The sequence below is a fragment of the Vidua macroura genome, chromosome 3 (assembly GCF_024509145.1).
Source record: "Vidua macroura isolate BioBank_ID:100142 chromosome 3, ASM2450914v1, whole genome shotgun sequence".
Lineage (NCBI taxonomy): Eukaryota > Metazoa > Chordata > Aves > Passeriformes > Viduidae > Vidua > Vidua macroura.
Window position 1 is genome coordinate 38,734,132 of NC_071573.1, and position 20,243 is coordinate 38,754,374.

General features: G+C 45.2%; 1 protein-coding gene across 5 annotated transcripts in view; it reads right to left on the reverse strand.

The window, feature by feature from the left end:
* The window catches only part of SPTBN1 (spectrin beta, non-erythrocytic 1), a 117,831-nt gene that overhangs the window by 76,677 nt on the left and 20,911 nt on the right, over window positions 1-20,243 (reverse strand). For 4 of the 5 annotated variants that reach the window (XM_053972596.1, XM_053972595.1, XM_053972597.1 and 1 more), the window contains exon 2: window positions 5,426-5,625. In XM_053972596.1, the coding sequence (XP_053828571.1) occupies window positions 5,426-5,573 (148 nt within the window). In that variant the 5' untranslated portion in view covers window positions 5,574-5,625. Of the gene's footprint in view, window positions 1-5,425; window positions 5,626-6,914; window positions 7,018-20,243 lie in introns of those variants that run through there. The other variant, XM_053972594.1, reaches the window with a different exon arrangement.

Consider the following 20,243-nt stretch of genomic DNA (forward strand, 5'->3'; position numbering starts at 1 on the left):
GCACTCAGACTTTCCAGAGTGGGTCTGCCAGAACTGCTCCTATCCTGCTCTGTCACCAGAGAAACAATAAGCCTCTTTTTCCAGCCCCAGCTCATCCTGCCTGAACAATGCATGCCAGATTACAGTCATCACCAGGATGCAACCACTGTCATGCACCACTCCATTACTAAGTACTCATAAATCCTGTCCATGGTGCAGACAAGCAAGTGCAGTTCCAGACAATTCCTAAGGTAAATTCAATAGGACTTCTTCTCAGCAGCTTGGCTCTCTACTCAAGATGCTATACAAGGCGAGGGATCTAATCAAACTACCAAGAACCTGATTTACACTGCCTTATAGTTTGCAACATGACTTCTTTGATTTTAAAGAGAGAGAGGGCAAACCCCCAAACCATGCCCAACTGAAACCAAAGATCATGTTGTTACAACAGCAAGATACAAATGACCTGTGTACCAAGCTACATTTTCGATCCTCGAATACATTGTTTGCTTCTACTTGCAAGTTATTTTGTATTTCACAGAGATGCTGGTTCTTCTTTTTGGGTCAGTCTACTGATAATCTTTAAAAATAAACCCACTAAGAACAAAGTATTATTTATTGTCTGATTTTTGCTATCTGCTTTAGAAACAGTTCTTCACGGCAACTTTAAAAGCCAACGCATTAATGTACAGTGACAGATGGGCTGAGCTCATTCATTGCTCTCTGATAAGAGCACAGTGTGCATCAGGAGTCCCAGCCAGCACCACAGGTGACATGTGGCAGTACAGGAGCCTCTCTGCTGCCCTGCTCCTTCCTTTCATGCCTGTATGACACACAATACACCAAATGACACTGCTGCTTCTAACAACCATCTCTGTGGATTCTGGGAAGGTGAAAAATGACAGAAGAAATTGTTACAGAAGTAAAATCCAGAAGGAAAGCATAGGGTCAGAAAAGCAGAGGGTGGAAAAGCTTTTATTGAAATAATTCCATCAACTTTTATCTGAGCAAAACTCATGCTCATCTGGGTATGCATGCATTAGGCCTGTAGCTCTAAACAAACCCATGGGCTGATAAGCAGCTTGGCCACACCAGTGCAGAGCAGATTTCACTGCTCTAAGTCTTATATTTCTGTTTAGTCTCAAGTGAACCCTTCACACGCCCTTTCAAGTTGATTTACGAGCATCACTATAATGCTGAGCTCGTCTTTCTTATCATTTGCTGCTATTAAAATTAGTGACTGATTTTTAAGTCCTGGATAGCTCAGGTGCAGGATACTTAGGAAACACCCTGCATGAGCTTATTCTCAGTATGCTCTTTCAAAGCCAAGAATAAATCCAAAGTTTATTCAATTGAGCTTTAAATCATTGCACTTTGCCCTTTTTTATTGGTTTGAGACCTGAAGCTTCATTCTGTATGCTCAGAGTGAAACAGAAATTTTGCTATGAGAGAGGTGCTCAACAGCAGGGCCAGCAGGTGTGTGATACCTGGAGAGTACTAGAAGCAGAATCTTTCTTTTCACTTCTTTATGGGGTTGTTCTGCTGACTTTTTGCATTGCAGCTGTGGGGGGAATGGCTCAAATATCAGGGCCACAAGGGGCTAATTAGCCCCACATAAGGTACCCAGAACTTTCCCACTGGAAGTTTTCTCTAATTTTTTTAACCTTATGAAATGGCTATTCCACTATATTAAAAAGAAAACCTTTTCAATAGTGTAACTTCAGGAACAATTTCAATGCTTTTCCCCCTCTTGCTGCTGGGAGAATTTAAGTGACTGGCATGAATGACAAGCCTATTTTGGGCAACTAAGGAAAGCTGCACAACAAATACAGCCTCCTGATTGCTCTGTAAGGCTCATGAACACCAAGCACCACGTCGTACAACACCAGTGAGTGCCCTGACCTACACACGGCCACTTGGGTGAAGCTGGAAAAGGAATGCACTCCTGCCCACACGAGGAAAGCCCTCTCATTTCATAATCTTTGAAACTGGTTTTAATTCATGGGCCAGAGAGCTGAGTCACAGACCTTCTTGGTCACTTGGATGAACCCAGAGGATAAAAGGGCAAAATATAAATGAGCAGAAAAGCAAGTAACTGCAGCCAAGTTTAATACTGAATTAGCTAACTGAAGGAATGGAAAGTTTTGGAGGTGACAACTCTCATGCTACTGAAAACAGCACCTGAGCTGGCAAGCATGGCACACATGAACCTCACAGCCCAAAGGCTGAGTATGAAAAATTCTGCTGAACAAGTGAACTGTTTCCTAAGATTTTTGCAAGAACTTCATGCACCAAGGAGCTGCACAACAAATCCTGTTAGCTAATGGTCCTAGATAGACGAAATCCAACCCTTGAGGATTTGTGAATGAAGAATCTTACACAAACATGATATCTTTCTGGCTCCTACAGAGCAGGTAGAATTACCTGGTCTTCCAGCAAGACCTTCCAAAGAACCACGGAGAAAAAGGACAGGTGAAAGACGATTTCCTACAGTGGGATACCTTACTTGGCGAAGAAGGGATCAGTTACCTTCTTCTCATATCAGTTGCAGAGTGAATTAGCTCAACACGAATGGCAACCAATCTGGTTGCATATCCCTCCAAATCTGGATTCTGATTGAAAGCTGAGTTCCCAGGTGATTTCTTGGTTTTAAACCAAAACAACCCTTTGCATTCTGGTTTTCATGGTACACAGACTGCTTTAATAACATCAGCTGCTGTACTAACAACACTGGTTTTCTCCTGTTATTATATCATACTTGCTTTACCTGAGCTTTCCTTCGGGACATTGTTCCAATCACAGATTATTCTGACCACCACCTCCTGCCTTTGCTGTTTAAATATTTCAACATCCTGATGGAATTTTGGGGCCATCAGGATTCTTCCTACAGTGGAGTATCAGACTCTGGCTACAAACCTCACTTCTTATTTCCTCACTCTTTACCTTACTTCACCTTAAAGGAAGTAAGTCTCACTTCAGTTACAGTTAGTAGAATGAACATGAGATGGAAGCTCCACCGAAGAGGCACTTCACAGCTTGTGAAAGAGTGTGGAAAGATGCCTGTGCCCACAGAGAATACAGAGCCATTAGTCAGGCAGTGTAACATGCCCACAGCTCTTCTACTTTGGAATACAGTAGCTTGCATCTTGGTGATGAAATTCAAGGAACCAGTGCCTGGTGTGTTCATTTGAAATCTTTTATATTAGGACAAGGGGATAATGATGCATAAGCATTTAATAGACTGCAAGATGTTGATAGTCTTTTGTTATATCTTGTCACTGACCCGCTGCAAGGGGACAGCCACAGGCACTCCTGAGATAAAACCCACCCATGACCCCTGGAGAGAGAAACGTTATCATCAGAAGGATGCTCAGTCTTGGAGATGTGGGAAGGTGTTCATGCCCACAAAGAGCCAGCGCTCACCCAAGTCAAGCTAGAGTGTTGTTCAGTAAATCCAGACCCCAAAGGTGGTACGCAACTGCTTCAGAGAGCAGTGAAGTTCATGCAGAGGAAAGTGATAGTGCAACAGCCAGTCTAACAGAGGGTTTGCAGAGCCCAGAAGGACCTCCTGTAATTCCCCAGCTGATGGTGTGTGCACTAGGCTTTCACCCAGTGGTCATTGTGCCCAGTCCTGTGACAGGCAGCTGAATCAGAGAACACCTTTCCAGAAAGGGCCTGTCTCCACTGAAAGAGGACAATGACAGAGATTATTGCCAGCCCAGCTCCAGGCTGCAGCTGTTAAAAGACCTGCAAGTGTCTTTCTGGGGAGATGCAAGGAAAGATTACCCACCAGACAGCATATCTGAAAACATACATTGAAAAGTGCCAGGAGTACCATAGCTCAGCCTTTAACTATAACCTTGGATTTGAAATACAAACCTCTCTTCACTCCTCTCTCCCTGCACCATGATTAAGCCTTCAAGCAGTGCTGCAGCAATGCAGGATGCTAAGCCAAGTTTTGGCAGCACACAGCATTCTCAGCACCAACCGTAGAAAATTACAGGTATGGAAATGTATCAAATTAAAATAACTATGAGTAATGCTTATTCTGAAGAAAAATAAATACACCATACTGTGGGGGAAATGTTTAAATATCTGAATCGAATCTTCAGCAAAATTATTTGCTTTGACACGGGTATGTGTTTTAGGCTAGCTAAATAATTCAAGTACTTTCCTTACATTACTTCTCCTTGAAATAAGAGTTTCAAGTTTATTATTCATTACTCAGGTGGGGAGCTCTGCTTGCTATAAAAGTAAGTGGAACAAACAGCTGCAGTAAAGTGAGATCTGGGACCCAAACATGGCTCATGAGCTTTGTACTAAAAGCATTTCCCACCCAAGGAACAGGATACAACCTACAACCACTAACATGGCAGGAGTAAAACACAGTTTCTTCCTCAAACAAGAGTAAACTATTAAAATAAAGCAACCCAAGCTGAGATTCATTTTGTCGATCACCATAGGTACCAGAAAGCTCCTTCTGACCCCATTCAGCACAGCCCTGCTCAGGGAAGGCATTTTCCCTATCATTCCAAATCCCACACTGTGATGGGAACTGTTGTAATTAAAAGCAGCAAAATTTAACACCCGTCCCCTCCCTGTGAGCAGTTCCATTAAGTCAATAGCATAACCAGGAAGAGTTATGTGATCTGTTCTCTGCCCACCTGCATGAACTACTTCATTTCCCTGTTGCTGAGCTCCACACCTGATCCTGGCTTGTGCCTGACACATAAAGGTGTCTGGCATCTGATGCATCTCCACGGCCGGAGTGGAGAGCAGAAAGGGCATGCTGCACTCCGGACCCAGCCCCATTGGAATCACAAATGAAACAGGAGATACCTTTGTCTCAGTGCAGCTGATTTAATAAACCTGTCTCAACACCTTATGAAGTGTCAGGTTTAAAACCATTCCTGGAGCTCAGATTTCACCAGCAGAATGCTCAGCATAGTTTTGAGCTGTTTTCTGTACCTATCCCACAATGCCAAGACATTTTGTTCAGAGGTCAGAAATGTGGGCATGCTACCCTAAAAGTCAGGAAATCATTTACAGAATGCATAAAAATTGCTTTGCAGGGCAGTGACTCAGAGCTGAGAGGACATGACATAATCTCTTTGCTCTATAAACAAATACAGTTAATGTATAGCCTTTAATACGCAATAATCAAATGCAATCTTTTTTCAAATGAGAAAAGATCCAATCCAGTTTCATTTCTCTGCTGATGACAGTGGAATTCAGCAGAAGACAGCAAGTATTTCAGAAAGAATGTATAGTCCCATCATTCATTACTGCATGAGAACTACCTCCACCTACCACATTCCTCTTTCCAGGACTAGCGAGATGCTTTGCACACTTCCAGATGTGTTTTTGAAGGTGTGTTTTGAGGTGTTTTGAAGGAGAGCTTTGTTACCCATCTTTATTTTTTCCTAAATCCGAGGTCAGTGCTTACCAGCCAGGGCTTTGATGCGGGAGCGCTCAAACAGCCGAGCAGAACTGTTCTCATTGTCCCAGTCGTCGACATCCCAGCGGTTGTTGACATCGCTGTACTGCTGTTGGATTTCAATGTTGTCATAATCTGTCGCTACTGTTGTCGTCATCCTGAGTCTTCTCCTTAGCCCCTCCTCACCATCAGATTCTTCCTAAAACCCTCTGTCAAAGAAAAACACAGAAAAATAATCATTTAGATGGTGCACATATATTGGAAGAAAGTTGTAAAGGTCAAGCTAAGGAGCCTTGGTTTCAAAAATCAGTCACTTTTACTTGAACAGGAGATATCTGCTTCAGAGAACAAATATTTTCAAAAAACTAAGTGTTTTACCAAAGCCAGAAGCTTTGTTGCATACCCACATCCAGGATTGTCGTGTTCAGCTCCACACAGCAGAACATGGATGGAATAGAGCAGCAAATCACCTCCACAACTATCATTTTCAAAAGCAGACCATTGGCTTTAGAGATCTGTGAGTGTTGCCTAAAGCATATGGAGCTGTGGATAACTCAGCTAAGAAAATCCTCAAGCACAAAGATGACCTCCATACCTTTACAAAATGGTGCAAATAACTTATGGAAAAAAAATACAAATTCTCAAAAAGCTGCATAAGCATTTGACATGCAGAAGCCTTTTAACATGTGTCTGAAGAAATATTTCTGTCTCCCCATGCAAATACTGACTTTGTGACTGGTCCTGGCAATTTATTTATGAACTAATCTAGATAAAACCAACTAAATGATGCATTTCTTTGAACTCTCCACAGGAACAACATGGCACCCACCAACACAACCCTCGGGGTGAGGTTCTCCTCTTTCATGTTTGCATTCTTATTCTGTTTCCTGATTAGGATTTCCATGTATTTATCAGTACTAGATATAAGAGAGGCAGACACCTCTGGAGGAGGAGGAGGAGGGAGGTTACACACAGCTGTGAGCCCAGTGGGAACAGCGCTCAGCATCCCCTTCACCCTTCAGTGCTCAGCGAGACCCTGAGGAGCACAGGGTGCTCCTCAGACACACAGAAACACACGGTTCAACTTTGCAACAGAAATGCAGTTAAATACAGGGGCAAGGGGGAGCCAGGGGGCCGCCTTTCTACCTGGGCGGGACGCTCGCTCCTCTCATGGCGCCCCGCCCGGAGCTTCTCTTGTCTTTTCTCTCTTTTATCTCACTTCTTATTTTAAAATAATATTTAAAGAGAAGAAAAAAGAAAAGAAAAAAAAAATCAGCTACACAACCGCCCTCCCTGGCAGCCCGCAGCGCAGGGCGGGGCCGGGGCCGTCCCTCAGGGTGAGGCCGAGCCCGCCCTCACAGCGGGGCCGGGGCTGCCCCTCACGGCCCTCCCCGCCCGCCGCGCTGGCGCCACCTGCCGCACCGGCCCCTCCCGGCACCCGCATGTCGCGACATCAATCCACCTCGCCGCGACAGACGGCGTGGCTGCCGTGGCTCACCAGCGGCGTTAATTCCCCGTCCGGGCCTGGGATATCAGAGCCGGCTGGTTGCCCCCCGTCCCCAGCCCACGGCAGGTCCGTCCCGTGCTTCCGCGCGGATAAATCCCAGTGTCTGGCGCAGAAATAGGAACGGAGCCGCGCTGGGGCGGCTGTTACATAAGGAGCTGTTACCGAAGGCTGAGCGCGAGTGCTCAATCTTCACGAAAGGTGGGAAGGAATCGCTTTAGTCGTGGGAAGCTGCCAACAGAGCGAGGGAACGAGAGCAGAACTGGCTCTGGGGAAGGTCACGGGGACGATGCTCCCGCGGCGCATCCCGCAGGAGCTGGGGATGGATCAGCCGCTCCGGCCGGAGCCTGCCGCTAGGAACAAACAAAAGCATGGAGCAAAGACGGGGGGAAGGATTAAATCCCACTAGCCGCGCTTCTGCACAGCACTCACCAGCTGATCCTCACTGAGCATCAGGCCTAGACAAAAACCTCCCATTGATCCCTGTGCACAGGCTGCAATGAGGGTTAATTCCAATTAAATCCACGGAGCAGCCAGGGTATAAACAACAAGTGGGAACAGGCTGGTCGACAGCATTATTTTCCATCTTTTCTATATTCACCAGTGCTCAAGAGAAGATGTGCCACTGGAAAAGCTGCAGCTCTAACCATAAAAATCAGTGAACCCAAAATCAGGATGCAGTGACATGTAATTTAATATGGATGGAACAAGCCATGGGATTTAATTTATTTCTGTGTCACTGCTGTTTAGAAACACACGCAACCTGATCCAGAATAAATTCAACTGTAACCTGTGCTTTATCACTTCTAGCATCCTGAGCATCACACAAGCAAAATCTATCCCAAATAAATCTAAATTGAGCATGAAATGGCCTGTTATCCCACACCTATAGGACTAGAAAACCTGCATCCCTTGTTCTGATTCTAATAAAAGCAGCGCCTCACTCCCTGACATCAGGCTCCCTTTTCTGGGATGCAGCTCTCCATCACAGGGACAGTGGAGCAGGAAAAAGCTGCAGGGATAAAAATAAGCACCTTGCAGCAAAGCAAGGTGAGGAGAGCACAATGGAATCCTGATTCCAAAGACAGACCCAGCTACAGAGTGAAGCCACCGCCCTCAGCCTCTGCTAAAAAACAGCTTTTCTTGAGTCCTGCTGCAGCTCTGATCCAGCACAACCCACTGGTGCCTCTGGGAACAGGGAGGGAAGATAAACACGAGTCGTGGCAGAAACCTGCAGGCTCCTGACTGCAGGGATGGAGGTCCAGGAGCTGGGATGAGCTACAGCAGCACATCTTGTGTCTACATTAAAGGTGTCCGATCTGACATGAACAACACCAGCAACTGCCCAGGGAGTCATGGGAAATTTTCTTACTCCCAAAAGTTCGGAATTTTCCTGGAGACCTTAATGCAGCAGAGTTCACTGTTAATGACCTTGAATGTAATCCACCGGTGAAATCAGCCCTGCAATTGAAGGACCATGCTGAAAACCCTCTGTGTGTGCAGCACACACAGACATGTAAAACACATATATTTACAGATTTAGTTTAAGCCTCTGCATGAAGCACCCACCAACATCGACAGAGAGATCACCACGGAGTACAGGGACAGAGGGACGCCCATTTTCCAGCAGGAACAACCTTTGTCACTTAAACATCTTGGCTTGGCTTTGAGCTGAGATACCTGTCTAATAAAGGAATGACATTTTCTGCAGAGAGCCAGAATTTCAGCTGCCAACATCCCAAGCAGCATCCTGCAAGCCAGCCCACTCTCAGGACTGGATAAACACACTGGGAACAAGGCATTTCAGAAATGGCAGGTCACAGTTCCTTTACTATTCACAATTCAGACTCACTCTAGGATGACATACAGCGCTTAAAACCAGAGAAAGCGGGCACTGGGGTTTCTCAGTTAATCCACACCCTCTTAAATTCATCTGCCAGTGCTGCTGCACTTGGCTTGGAGATGTTAGCAGGCAATTCCAGGGATAAGTAGGCACAGGGGTGAACTAATAAACAGCATGGAACTGCTCCAGGCCCTGAATCCGCAAGGCCCACCATGATGGTTTGAGAAAAATCTGTAAATTCCTGAACTTCTTCTTCATTGATAAAATACAACTCTGTTGCCTTCTGCCATGGGTACTATGCTAGACGACCTCACGAGACAAAAGAAATCAAACTATTTCATTTCAAAGCATTCCTTAAAACCTATTGCATAATCGGGGGCGGGGGGGGCGGTTGGCATTGTCTTCAAAAGAAGAAATGGCTTGAAGAAAAAAATCAGCTACCAGGAAGAGCATTTTCTCAGACAGTTTTCAAAGGCCACATCCAGGGGTCAGACCTTTTGTGTTTACTTTCATAAATAGACCAGATTCTGCTCTGTTTGTTTATCAGATAATAGAAAACAAACAGTTTTATTCAGCCCATCTGAAGAATGAATTAATTTTTTAAAAATTCATTGGCTAGTCTTAAACGCAATCACGTAATTCACTAAACAGCTATGACTATAATCCCTGAAATTCTGCCATAACCACACATCTGGAATTACTTCCTAATAGTTACATTTATCTTTAAAGCAAACATTGTTTTTTCAAGAGTTACTATTCTTCCAGGAAACATGCTAAGTTGTAGTTAGATTCATGTTACTCTAACTAAGGATTGTCAAGAGGTTTTTATGGTGCTGTTAATGAAGAAAATATAGTTTGAACAGCAATCCCCAAATGGTCTCATGACCTGTGTAAATACTGTTCCCTGGCTAACACATAGGCCAACCTATTGCAGCTTTCCTGGCATTAAAGGTAAATTGTAAATTCATCTCTAACTCCCACTGATCATGTGACAGGATTGACAGACACTCCCATCTCCAGGTCACCAGAGTACATGGGTCTGGTGACAAGCACAGACACAACCACTGTGACAAAGAGAATGGTGTCTTGATCCCACACATCAGATATGTACCTCCAAGAAACCAAAATTACACACTGCCTCCTTTCTGGTAGCCCTCTGAAACCAAGCACGAGCACCGAAAGCCATTCCATTACCCTCTTTGCAGGATACTTTCCCTCCCAGTCAGTCCTTCTCCCCTGCTGATGCCTCAGACTATCTCACCAGTCCAGCTCTTCATTTTAGCACAATGATTTTTACTAAAAAGAGGGAAATTTAGATAAAATGTAACCAAATAGCATTTATTCTGAGCAACATTCAGCTTCCTCCTAACAGCAGCACAACAGACATTTAATAATTTTTAAAATGTCATTTTAAGCCAATATTTAAACTGGAGAATGGAAGTTCCTCTGAACTCTCAGGGTCCACCCACATCTTGTCACCCCCAACAGGGTGAGATTTTCACCCTAAGCTTCCACACAGGGTAAGTGGCTTGGTCAGAGTCAATAGGGGTACCTTGGGAGAGGCTCAGGGCTGGATGCCAGATGAGCATACGCATCAAACATCCCCACAGGTCAAACTCTGTGAGTATTTACAAAACACTGTGTAGAAACTCAAGAGTTGTACAGAACCCTTGGATTGAGAAACTCAAGTCGTGAGCATAAATCTTACAAAGACTGGAAAATGCATGTCCCAATTCCAGCTGTTTCTCAGCCTGAAGCCCAAGGAGGTGTTTCCAGGCTCTCTCCCTGCTCAGCCCCTGTGTTGCTGAACTGCAGCACATTTCCAGGGATAGGAGTTCCCCTGTCCTGACAGGGCAGAGAGGGCAGCACACTCACTTATGTTCTGGCTTTTTGTTTCAGCTGCTGAACCAATCCCAAAATAATAAAGGCAGTAACTCAGCAAGGCTGTAACTCCCTTGACCTCCAATATCCCCTCTCCCCCTCTCCTAGTCCCATCTTTCCTTCCACAAACAGAACCATACTGTTTCTGCATTTTCTAGCCCAAGAGTGCTTCATGTCTTTGTCTATGCTTCCCTTCACCACTTTGTGGTGATGACTCCTCTGGTTGCCCATGCTCCAGGATGTGGAGCCCATCAGCCCAAAGCACCCTGAAAGGTCACAGCAAAGGGGGGACAGGCTGTGCTACCAAATGCCACAATCAGCCTGTGGGGCACTCCAGGAATGCAAAAATAAGGCAAGACTGAAGCCTCTTTATTCCCAATACAGGCTGGAAAAGCATGCGAAGGTCACTAAAATCAGGCAGCCCGTCCTTCCCGAGGGAGGTCTGCTTCCCACATCTCAGATAACCCATCACTCCAAAGACCAGGCAGTTAAGAGTGGATTCCAGGTTCTTGTTTTCCTTCTGAGGCCCCCAGGAGATCATGCTCTAGCTGGGAGATGGGTACATAATTAAATAAGCACTGAAGCAATTTCAGAAAGTGTTTATGCTGCTCCCTGAAAACAGACACAGCCTCACTGAATTGGAGCCCCCAGTGCTGTCAGCAGGGGTGATCAGGACACTCCCAGCACCACATGCCTCACACGGGACAAGGATTCCAACAGCCAAGGGCACAGAGACACTCAAAATGGCTGAAAATAGGTTATTTAAAAACACAAATCTCTATTTCAAACCTTTCAATTCCAGCACAGACCATTAAAACCTTCTGGTCTGATACTCTCTACACTTAGAGCAATGAAGTTTCACCCAGTTTTTCATACATCACCCAGAAGATCTGGACTCCAACATTTTATATTGGAGACTCCAGAATAATTTAATTTATGTATGTGGTCCAAATTTGCCCTCTGTAATCTGAGGTAGCTCCATCCAGCTGAGGATACAACCCAAGATGTGCCAACATTATTTGAAGAGCCTTCTTAAAACACCAGGAGGGTAGAAGGAGGCTTCACATGGATTTCATCCAAGGTCAGATACAAAACAGGAGTTGTGGGGCGAGATTCTCTAGGCTTCTGTATTTCCCTGTGGAACATCCTAGAATAGATATTGCTTCTGAGCCATCCTCTAAAGAAGGCCATGCCCCACCACCAACTATATACAAAACATGAACAGACTAACCCAGCAAAAATCTGGACATTTTAGGTAGAAAGTGGCCGGTTTTGGAAAGAAGTTAATAAAGAGGAGTAGAACTGAAGCAGAGCTGAACTTATCACACACAACACTTCAGGGTGGAGAAGGCACCAAATTCCTTCTGGGGCTGCCCTTCCTTTTCCCCTCATCACTTAAAGAATGTAAAACACATTTTGCCAAGCTGCTGAGGGGAGGGTCTGTCTCAGGCATGAGCAGCTCCTAGGGAGTAGCATTCCTGCATCCCTACTGAAAGGGGAAGTCTACCAGGATCCAGAAGGGCCTGGAGTGACACAGAGCAGGAACATCCACAAGGGCTGTGAGAATAAAGCTCCACATACTGGGCCCAGCTCAAAGAATGCTCAAAGATCTAAACTCCTTATTTAGTTTTTAAGCAAAACACAGAGTACTCAACCTCTTTCATCATGTATTTGTGGTTTTCCCTAAACAAGCATTGCTGGGCAAGGTAGCATTAAAGCAGTAAGAGCTTGGTTCAGTTCCAATAAGGACATCATGAGATAGTCCATGGCTGCTCCGGTGAGATCCATGAATTAAATACAGCTTCACTCCAACTCACAAACCCCCTATCCAACACAGCCAAAAGAAATGTAACTCGGGACCCAGAAAATCTCATGAACCATCAGCCTGGGCATTTTCTAAACCCACCATCCAGTTTTCTGCTTCTAAGTAAGTCAGTAAAGAAATTCCCATAGATTTAAATTCTTGCAACTCTTGGTCATTTGCTTTTTAAAAATACTTTCATCATCCTCTTAGTCTTTCCTGTGTCAGTGAAAGACAGACCCTGAAATTATTAGGATATCTGGGAATGTCCCACCACGCATATGGCTTAGCTGGAAAAAAACTGGGGGACCAGCTCAGCACAGCAGTTTCTCTCTCCACCTCCATTCTTGCATTATTTAGAAGTTCTACATTCCAATTATTAGATTTCCCAAACATTTTCAGAAAGAGCTGCATTTTTGAGTAGGGTAACCAATCCAGAAGGTGCCCTTTCCAAAGCCTAGGCCAAGGGAGAATGGAAGAAAATTCAAGAGTTCATGAATTCATGAAGAGTTTTAACTGAATCTGCTCTTCAGACTTTGCAGACTTGTTCTGGTGCAAACACAGCTGGTCACTTTGAAAAGTAAGGAATGAGCAACAAACCAGGGATTATGTTCTGCTCAGGACTGGAATAGCATCCTGAATGTTGTGAGGGCTTTACAAGACAGCCAGTATGTGCTGGTGCACCTGTGTGCTCTGATCTGTGGGGTCAGCAGCTGGCATGCCACTCCTTTTTCTGGGGAATATGACTGCCAGCAGGCCAAGAGCCCTTCAGCTCTTACAGCCCATGCACTTATTTTACTATGAATTCTTAGACAGGAAATTTTGACTACAGAATTACCTGAACTTTTTGATAAACAAAAGAAAGTAATAGCAAAAACATTCTGATGGTGGTAAATTAAATATAAAGTGATTAAAAATCTGAGTAGGATTAACAACATATTGTCTGTATACACCACAAAGTGTGCTCTGGGTTGAATCCAAATGAAATCCACAAGAGGAAATGAACTGGAGCTGGAATCAAAAAGGCTCCAGGTCAGCTGAGTCCCTTCTAGAAGTACAGGAAGGACTTTTCTGACTTAGGCTCTCACTGAAAATAACCTTTACTCTGATCCATCCCTCAGCTTTAGCACAACTCAGCCATTTCACAGCTACCACAGAGAAGACCAGGACCTTGTTTCACCAAACCACCTTGTAAAGTTGTCTCACCCTTCACCATCCTGATCACGGAGCAAGGCAAAGATCCACTTTCCAAACACCTCTAAGAACTATTTGTGGATGGACTGGTGGAGGACAGCAGGGACAACTTTTCTGGCAGGAAGGAAAACTGATGTATTTCACTACTTATGAATACATTTCCAAAGAAACTACCCAAAAAATTCCTTCCACAGCCACTGAGCATTTAAAGGACAATATTTAGTATCACCCTGTTCTAGAAGCTATCTGTGGGCTGACCTTCACCAAAAGAATGTGAAAATACAGGGAAATTGTCTACAGTGGTATTTACCTTTTTCTTCAGCAGAACAAAACAAAAAAGTCTTTTTTAGTATTTTTCAAGCACTCATGCAGAGCAGAGTTCCAATAAAAATCAGGTGCCCTCGCAAAGGAGTTCCCATTTTCTGGTCTTCACTCTCTCATGACCCAGCTTACGAGAAGCAGAGCTCTGAGCTTTGGGAACCTGCTGTGTGTCAGGGAAGGACTGAAAGCGGAGATGCTCCCGCTGCCTCCGGCCTGCCAAACAGTTGGCTCTCCTCTGGATGAGGGCACTGCTGTCGGCGCAGGAAAAGCTTCACATCTTGACCCTGGCCATGACCGTCACTTGGCAGGAAGTCCCAGGCAACCTGAATGCCATCAGTGACATCACTGTTTACTTGGGCAGCAAACTGGCAGTGCCAGGTGGCACCCGGCTGAGGGGCATCATGGACACAGCTCCTTAGTTTGCAACTTACAAGGAAACTTTTCTCAGGAAAAAATGGACAACTCAGACATCACTGGGTCATTCAAGAAATGCTGCAACTGCCTCTGTGTGACCACACAATTAATCAATATCAGTTTACATCTGTTGCATTAATTCAAATGAAGAGCTACAGCCAAGTTTGGGGGGTAGGAAAGGGACCGGAGGCCCTGTGCCATGGCTCTGGGACTGGAGTTTCTGCCCCACTTCCCACTCCTCGCAAGGCGGTCTCACACAGAAATGATGGTCCTGGATTACTTTTAGAAGGAGGGCAACCCTGAGCCTGCCCTTGCTACAGAGCTGACTCCAGGCACTGACACACTTCCATCCGGAGCACATTCCTGCTCCTGCAGTCCGTCTCCAGAGCCGAGATGCAATAACTCTGACCTCCTTACAGGAGGAGGGCTGCCAAGTAAACAGGCCTGGCTTACCAGCCAGCCAACTGCTGTCTCCCCTGCCCATCTATTTTCCCTCTCCACTTCCACACCCACCCTTCCGAAAGGTCCCAGCCCCAATCAACGGGCATTCAACCTGTGGATGAGTGGGAGTGAGCCAGAGCCTCTGCCCATCTTCCCTTCCTGGCGTCCCTTTGAGCTCCCGTTTCCTTCCCACAGGGAGGAGGCTGCAATGCCCACCTGGGTCATACTGCAGCGCTGAGCCGAGGCACAGCCAGAACAAGATGCAGCCATGGGAGGCTGAGCACACTCACGGCTTAGCAATCCTGGAGTGTCCCTGAGGGAGAGGGCACAAAACCAGGGAGTAATGTCAAACTACCCTGATCTATGCCTAGTCAAACCTCCTCCGTGTTGGAGTGTCTTATGTAAGGGCAGGGAAAGGCTCCATCACTCCCAGCCAAGGAGGAAAAATTGAGGACAGGCTGTGTACAGGCAACTCCTCCCTGCTCGGAGCTGCTGGTCGGTCGGGGGAGGCTGCCTGGTGACAACTTCCAGGGAGGAAGAAAGAGACTGAGTTGCTTTGGCTCTGCCCCCAGACTGCAGAGCAGCAGTGGAAACCGCACCCAGCGAGACGCCCAGGGAGAAAAGGATGTTTTGTTGTGGAGGCTTTTGTTCTGGACTGTTTATTAGCGATACTTCACAGCCAGGCAGGCAGAGCAGGGAAGCAATTTAAAGGGCCAGCCTAGAGTAAATAACCTGCTACGCAGTGGGCAGGTTTGGAATCAGCAAACAAACAAACAACAAAACCAAATTCTGGGCGCAGGAATGAGGAAGGATTTGCTGACACCCTCCATAAGGCAACAGAGCTGAAGCAACGGCTGGTTTCAGCAGCTCCAGCACCAAACCAGGAAGGAGCAGCACCAAGTCCAGACACGCAGAGATTCTCATTAAGAGGAGACACAAGACAGCACTAATTACCCCACAGCAATGCTGAGATGATCCACCTGCTCCCACACAGGTACCAGACATTCTCAAGACCTCGCTCGCTGAGCGAGCTCTGCTATAGCCAGAGATGCTCAATCAGCTCCTGAGATCTGGACAAAGAGCTGGCCTAGTAAAGAAGAATTTAAAAAAGAACTCGGATTTGGACAGTGTGGTTGTCCTAGAGGAGGCACATCAAAGCCTGTCCCAGAATAAGCACCTCCTTCAGATGCTGGAGCCCAAGCCACAGCCAGGATCATGCAAAGCTTTGTCTCTTGCACTGGAATATGTTTTAGGTACTCTATGGATTCTCTAACTGTTCTCTCTTAAATGAAAATAAACCCAGAATAACCAACAGAATAGGACAACTTTTGCTTTGGGGAGATGAAGACAGTACTTGACTGCGGGTGAGGGAATGCCAGAATTTCTCTGGATTTGAGCTGGTTGGAGAGTGAACTGAGAAATTGAGCAGTTTGATACCCAACACCCACTTGAAAACAGAGGTGTTAAGAATTGTCCTGCAAATCAGCACAGCCTGCAGCAGCAGCAATGCACATGCACATCTTCGGCTAGGCTAAACCAGAAACATGGCTGAAAGCAGTCTGGAAAAGGACCCCTCCCCAGGAAGAGGGAAATGTCAGATGTCACACGAGTCAGATACTGTAAGGCACGATTCTATCAGGCCAATAAGATTCCTGGTTCAAGTAACCAAGCACAGCTTCCCAAAGAGCAGGAAATGTGTCTCATCCTCCCCAGGGGACATGCAACACACATCATCCACTTCTTGGCAGGGGAATCAAGAGTACCACATCCAAACTGGTCTCCTCTAAACTAAACGTTTAATGGGTTAGTGGGCACTGACCAGAGGAACACAACAGGTAAAACCAAGCAGGCTGCCTGCATTTGCCCACATGGAAGTTTTAAATGGACACCAGCTGTTAATTCCTTTCTACATTCTTCACATTTTTTTGGCCAACTCCTTTCCCCTCCAACTTTCATCTGATGTATGGGTAAAATAGGCAAGAAAAAGAAATCTATCTCATTATTGCCTTCATTTAAATGCATGCCTGTAGGTCCTCAGTGCACCTCTGCCCTTTGAGATGGGTTAAAGAGCCTTAATGCCATCTAAATTAAGTCAATTTGTTATTCAGAACATTTGTGAGCAAACAATCTGCATCCTGGGAGGAGAAGGCACATGGGCCAGAATGTAAAACCCTGGGAAATAAAATGATAGATGGGAAGAAAAAGCCCAAAAAAAGCTATGTCTTAAATAATTCGGGTCAGTATTTTGGTTCTTTGATGTTTCCACTATGGCTGAGTCCTTTTTTTTTTTTTACTAAATATTTTAGTGCACATGCTTGTGTGCTGATTCATGTGAGATAAGAGATATTTATCATTTTATATATGATAGAGTGATGAGTCTTTCCAGGTTAATCCTTGGAGTGTTGTCATGTCCACCATCCCCAAGGTGTTACTCCCAGTGAGTCCAGCAAGTCCAGCCAGGACACAAAACCTGGCCAGCCCTGATCCCTCTAGCTTGGACCTTGGCTACACAGCAAGCCAAAGGCCTTTACCAGGAGCCAGGGCCAGGAGAAGGGCTCCTCAATTCCCTGGGGCCACAAGAGGAGCTCAGATGTTATTCACAGTTCTGGATTCTCTAAGTAAAACAAGCAAATAAACACACCAATGACATTGGCTCCTCCAAAGCACCCAACTATTGTTACTGGCACTTGGATCCAAACAGCTTCTGGTCACACCTAAACATGGCCTGGCTTGCACAGGACCCACCCTGCGCACCCTGGGAAGGGGAACGGGTCCAAAGGTTCCAAAGACTTTAGGGCCCTTTGCATTGACTTTCCAGGGAAATTGTACCAAGCATTGTCACAACAAGGGCTCCAACCCAACTCCTGGAACAGGAGGAACCAGAAGGAAACACACTGGAACTGTGTGATCACTCCAGGTGCACAGCCCAAAACCTGCCCACAGACCCCACCGTGGCAGCACCGAGGAAGAACCTGCATAAGGTAGTGATAGGTAAAATATCTGATTCTTGTTTAATTCTGATAGGAGGTTCATGTCTGGGAAATGGATCCTCAGCTGGCACAGCCCCAGCCCAACAGCTGCATTGCTTTTCTACCTCCACAAACACTCAGAAAGTTTGCCAAAGCCCTGTTTGTGCTGGCAGACAGCCAGCACTTTATTATTATGTACTGTTAGTTCATAGTGAGAAATGTGCACTACAGGAAAAAAAAAAGCCCCGAAAAGTTCAGTAATTGGGCACAGATGTTGAAGATTTATGGAGCTGTCCCCACTGGACAGGATCTTACCGATTTGTTTGTATCACCTGTTTGCTTTTGGAGTTTTTAATAAGATAACTATGTGTGCTATCCTGGAAGAATATTCCAGAATTCCTCCTGTAAAAACCAGTAACTTTTGACCTCCACTTGTCTCCTCTCAGTAACAATCTCTCCATAGAGTTCCATAAATGCCACTTGATATTCATCTCATATTTAAATATGATCTTGGCTGTTGTTTTCATTACCCAGCAACTTTCGAATGCAATCAGACAATTTCATTCTTACTTCATGGCCCAGAAAATAAACCTCACACATCATGCCAAGTCCCCAGCAGTTAGAATCCATGATTAAGTCTCTCAGTATTCAAAATAACTAAGAATCTTCACATTTTTTTCCTATTTTCTGGCAAACAGCATGTGCTCAGCATTTCTGGGGACTGCTGCTTGCCCAGTGTACAGACCTCACTCAGCTTAAGCTGCCTGCAGAAGTATCTCAGTTCCCATCCAGATTTCTGAACCTTGGCCCATTAAATTAATTCTGCAAAATATCTGAACTGTGCAAAACTCTGCAGCTGACAGCAAATACCACTAAAGTGAAAACACAGGGAAGTCACTGGCATTTTTCATAACTGACCTGTAATGGTTTTGCCATCACAAATTACATCAGGAATTATTTCTTTCCACCAGCACAAAATGGCAAAACAAGGTGCATTTCACTCAGAAATTGTTTTTCCAAGCATTTACAAAGGAGGATAAATCCCCAAAAAAGGTTGTATCTCTGCAAACTAGCATGTAGGACCCACCAAGTTTCTGCTCTGACACCCATCAAGAAGCACCCAGGCTCCCTCTTTCCCTGCCTAAGGCACACCTCAATTTGGCTGGAAAACCTGACACTGCCCTTCACCTTCCCACGAGCCACAGCTGCTGATAAATTCTTCCTGAAAAATAATTTCATCCTTCCCAACAACATGGCTTGCACTACAGATCCTATAAAGGTCAGGACCTCGTTACAGATTTACACTCAGTTCCCATCCAAAAAACAGTTAATCTGGTAAATTTGGATGGTTGGAAACAAATCTATGGAGATTATGTTTTTCCCACAGCTCTGAAATCGACCTTATCAGTCATAATTGTACATTAAGCTCAAAAAAAGTTTTAAAGTGTTTGACTATTCCTGTTTACATGAGTTCATACAAGATGACTACAGTCTCTACACTGAATGTGGGTAAAGAGACAGACATTGAAGGGAGTACATAGGTGGGGGGTGTCCACCTCCCCTTCCTGAAGGGAATTCAGATGGCAAAAAGCACCATGAGGAAAGGACAAGTAGAGAAGTAGAGGAAAGTAGAGAAAAGCTCCATTTCACACCATGTTCTGTCACGGCCATCAAGCCAACATCGGCCACAAAAAGCAACTACCCCATTCTCTCTGGTTTCTTGAGTCGCACTCCCTGCATTCAGGGCTTTCTATGGAAAGCCTCCACCTTACCCTGAATTACAGAAGAGTAAGGCCTGGAATTATCTTGGGTTATAGAAATACATGAAGTAATTCCTGTACAGGAAGAAAGCGACATCCTTCACTTGCCATTGGATCCTGACCAGACTGGGCCTTATGTCAATGTTACCTTATTTCATTTACCTAAATGATTCTTTAATTTAATAAGCATTAAAACATTACCTAGGGAGAATAAGTAGAGCAGGGGTGATATGGTTATGAAGGAATGCTTGCAAACAAGTGGTAGAACCTTCTTTAGCTTTTACTTTTTAAAAGCTCAGGTTCTGACAAATTCCAGATTTACACCTGCAGAATTACAGTAAAAAAAACCCCAACCCAACAAAACCCAGAACAGCCCTGGAGCCATTTAGAAAGCGCTAATCCTGATCATTTTCCACCTAATGACTGTTTACTACACAGCCCTTTTAAATGCTTGGCAGCTGTCCAGACCTTCCTGCTTTGCCTTTCTCCCATAAGTCCTTCCTGACAGCCATCTTGGGTGAGGACAAACCTCCGGAGGAGAAAGCTCTCCACCACCTTTTCAGCCTCTAAAAGCTCTGCTCCCCGGGGGAAATCCTGAGCCTTCTTTCACTTTCAAGGCAAAACCAAATTCTCCAGATTTTCAAAAGCCTAACCAAATGAGAGCATGGAGCAGACAAATTAAAACCAACCAGAAAACTT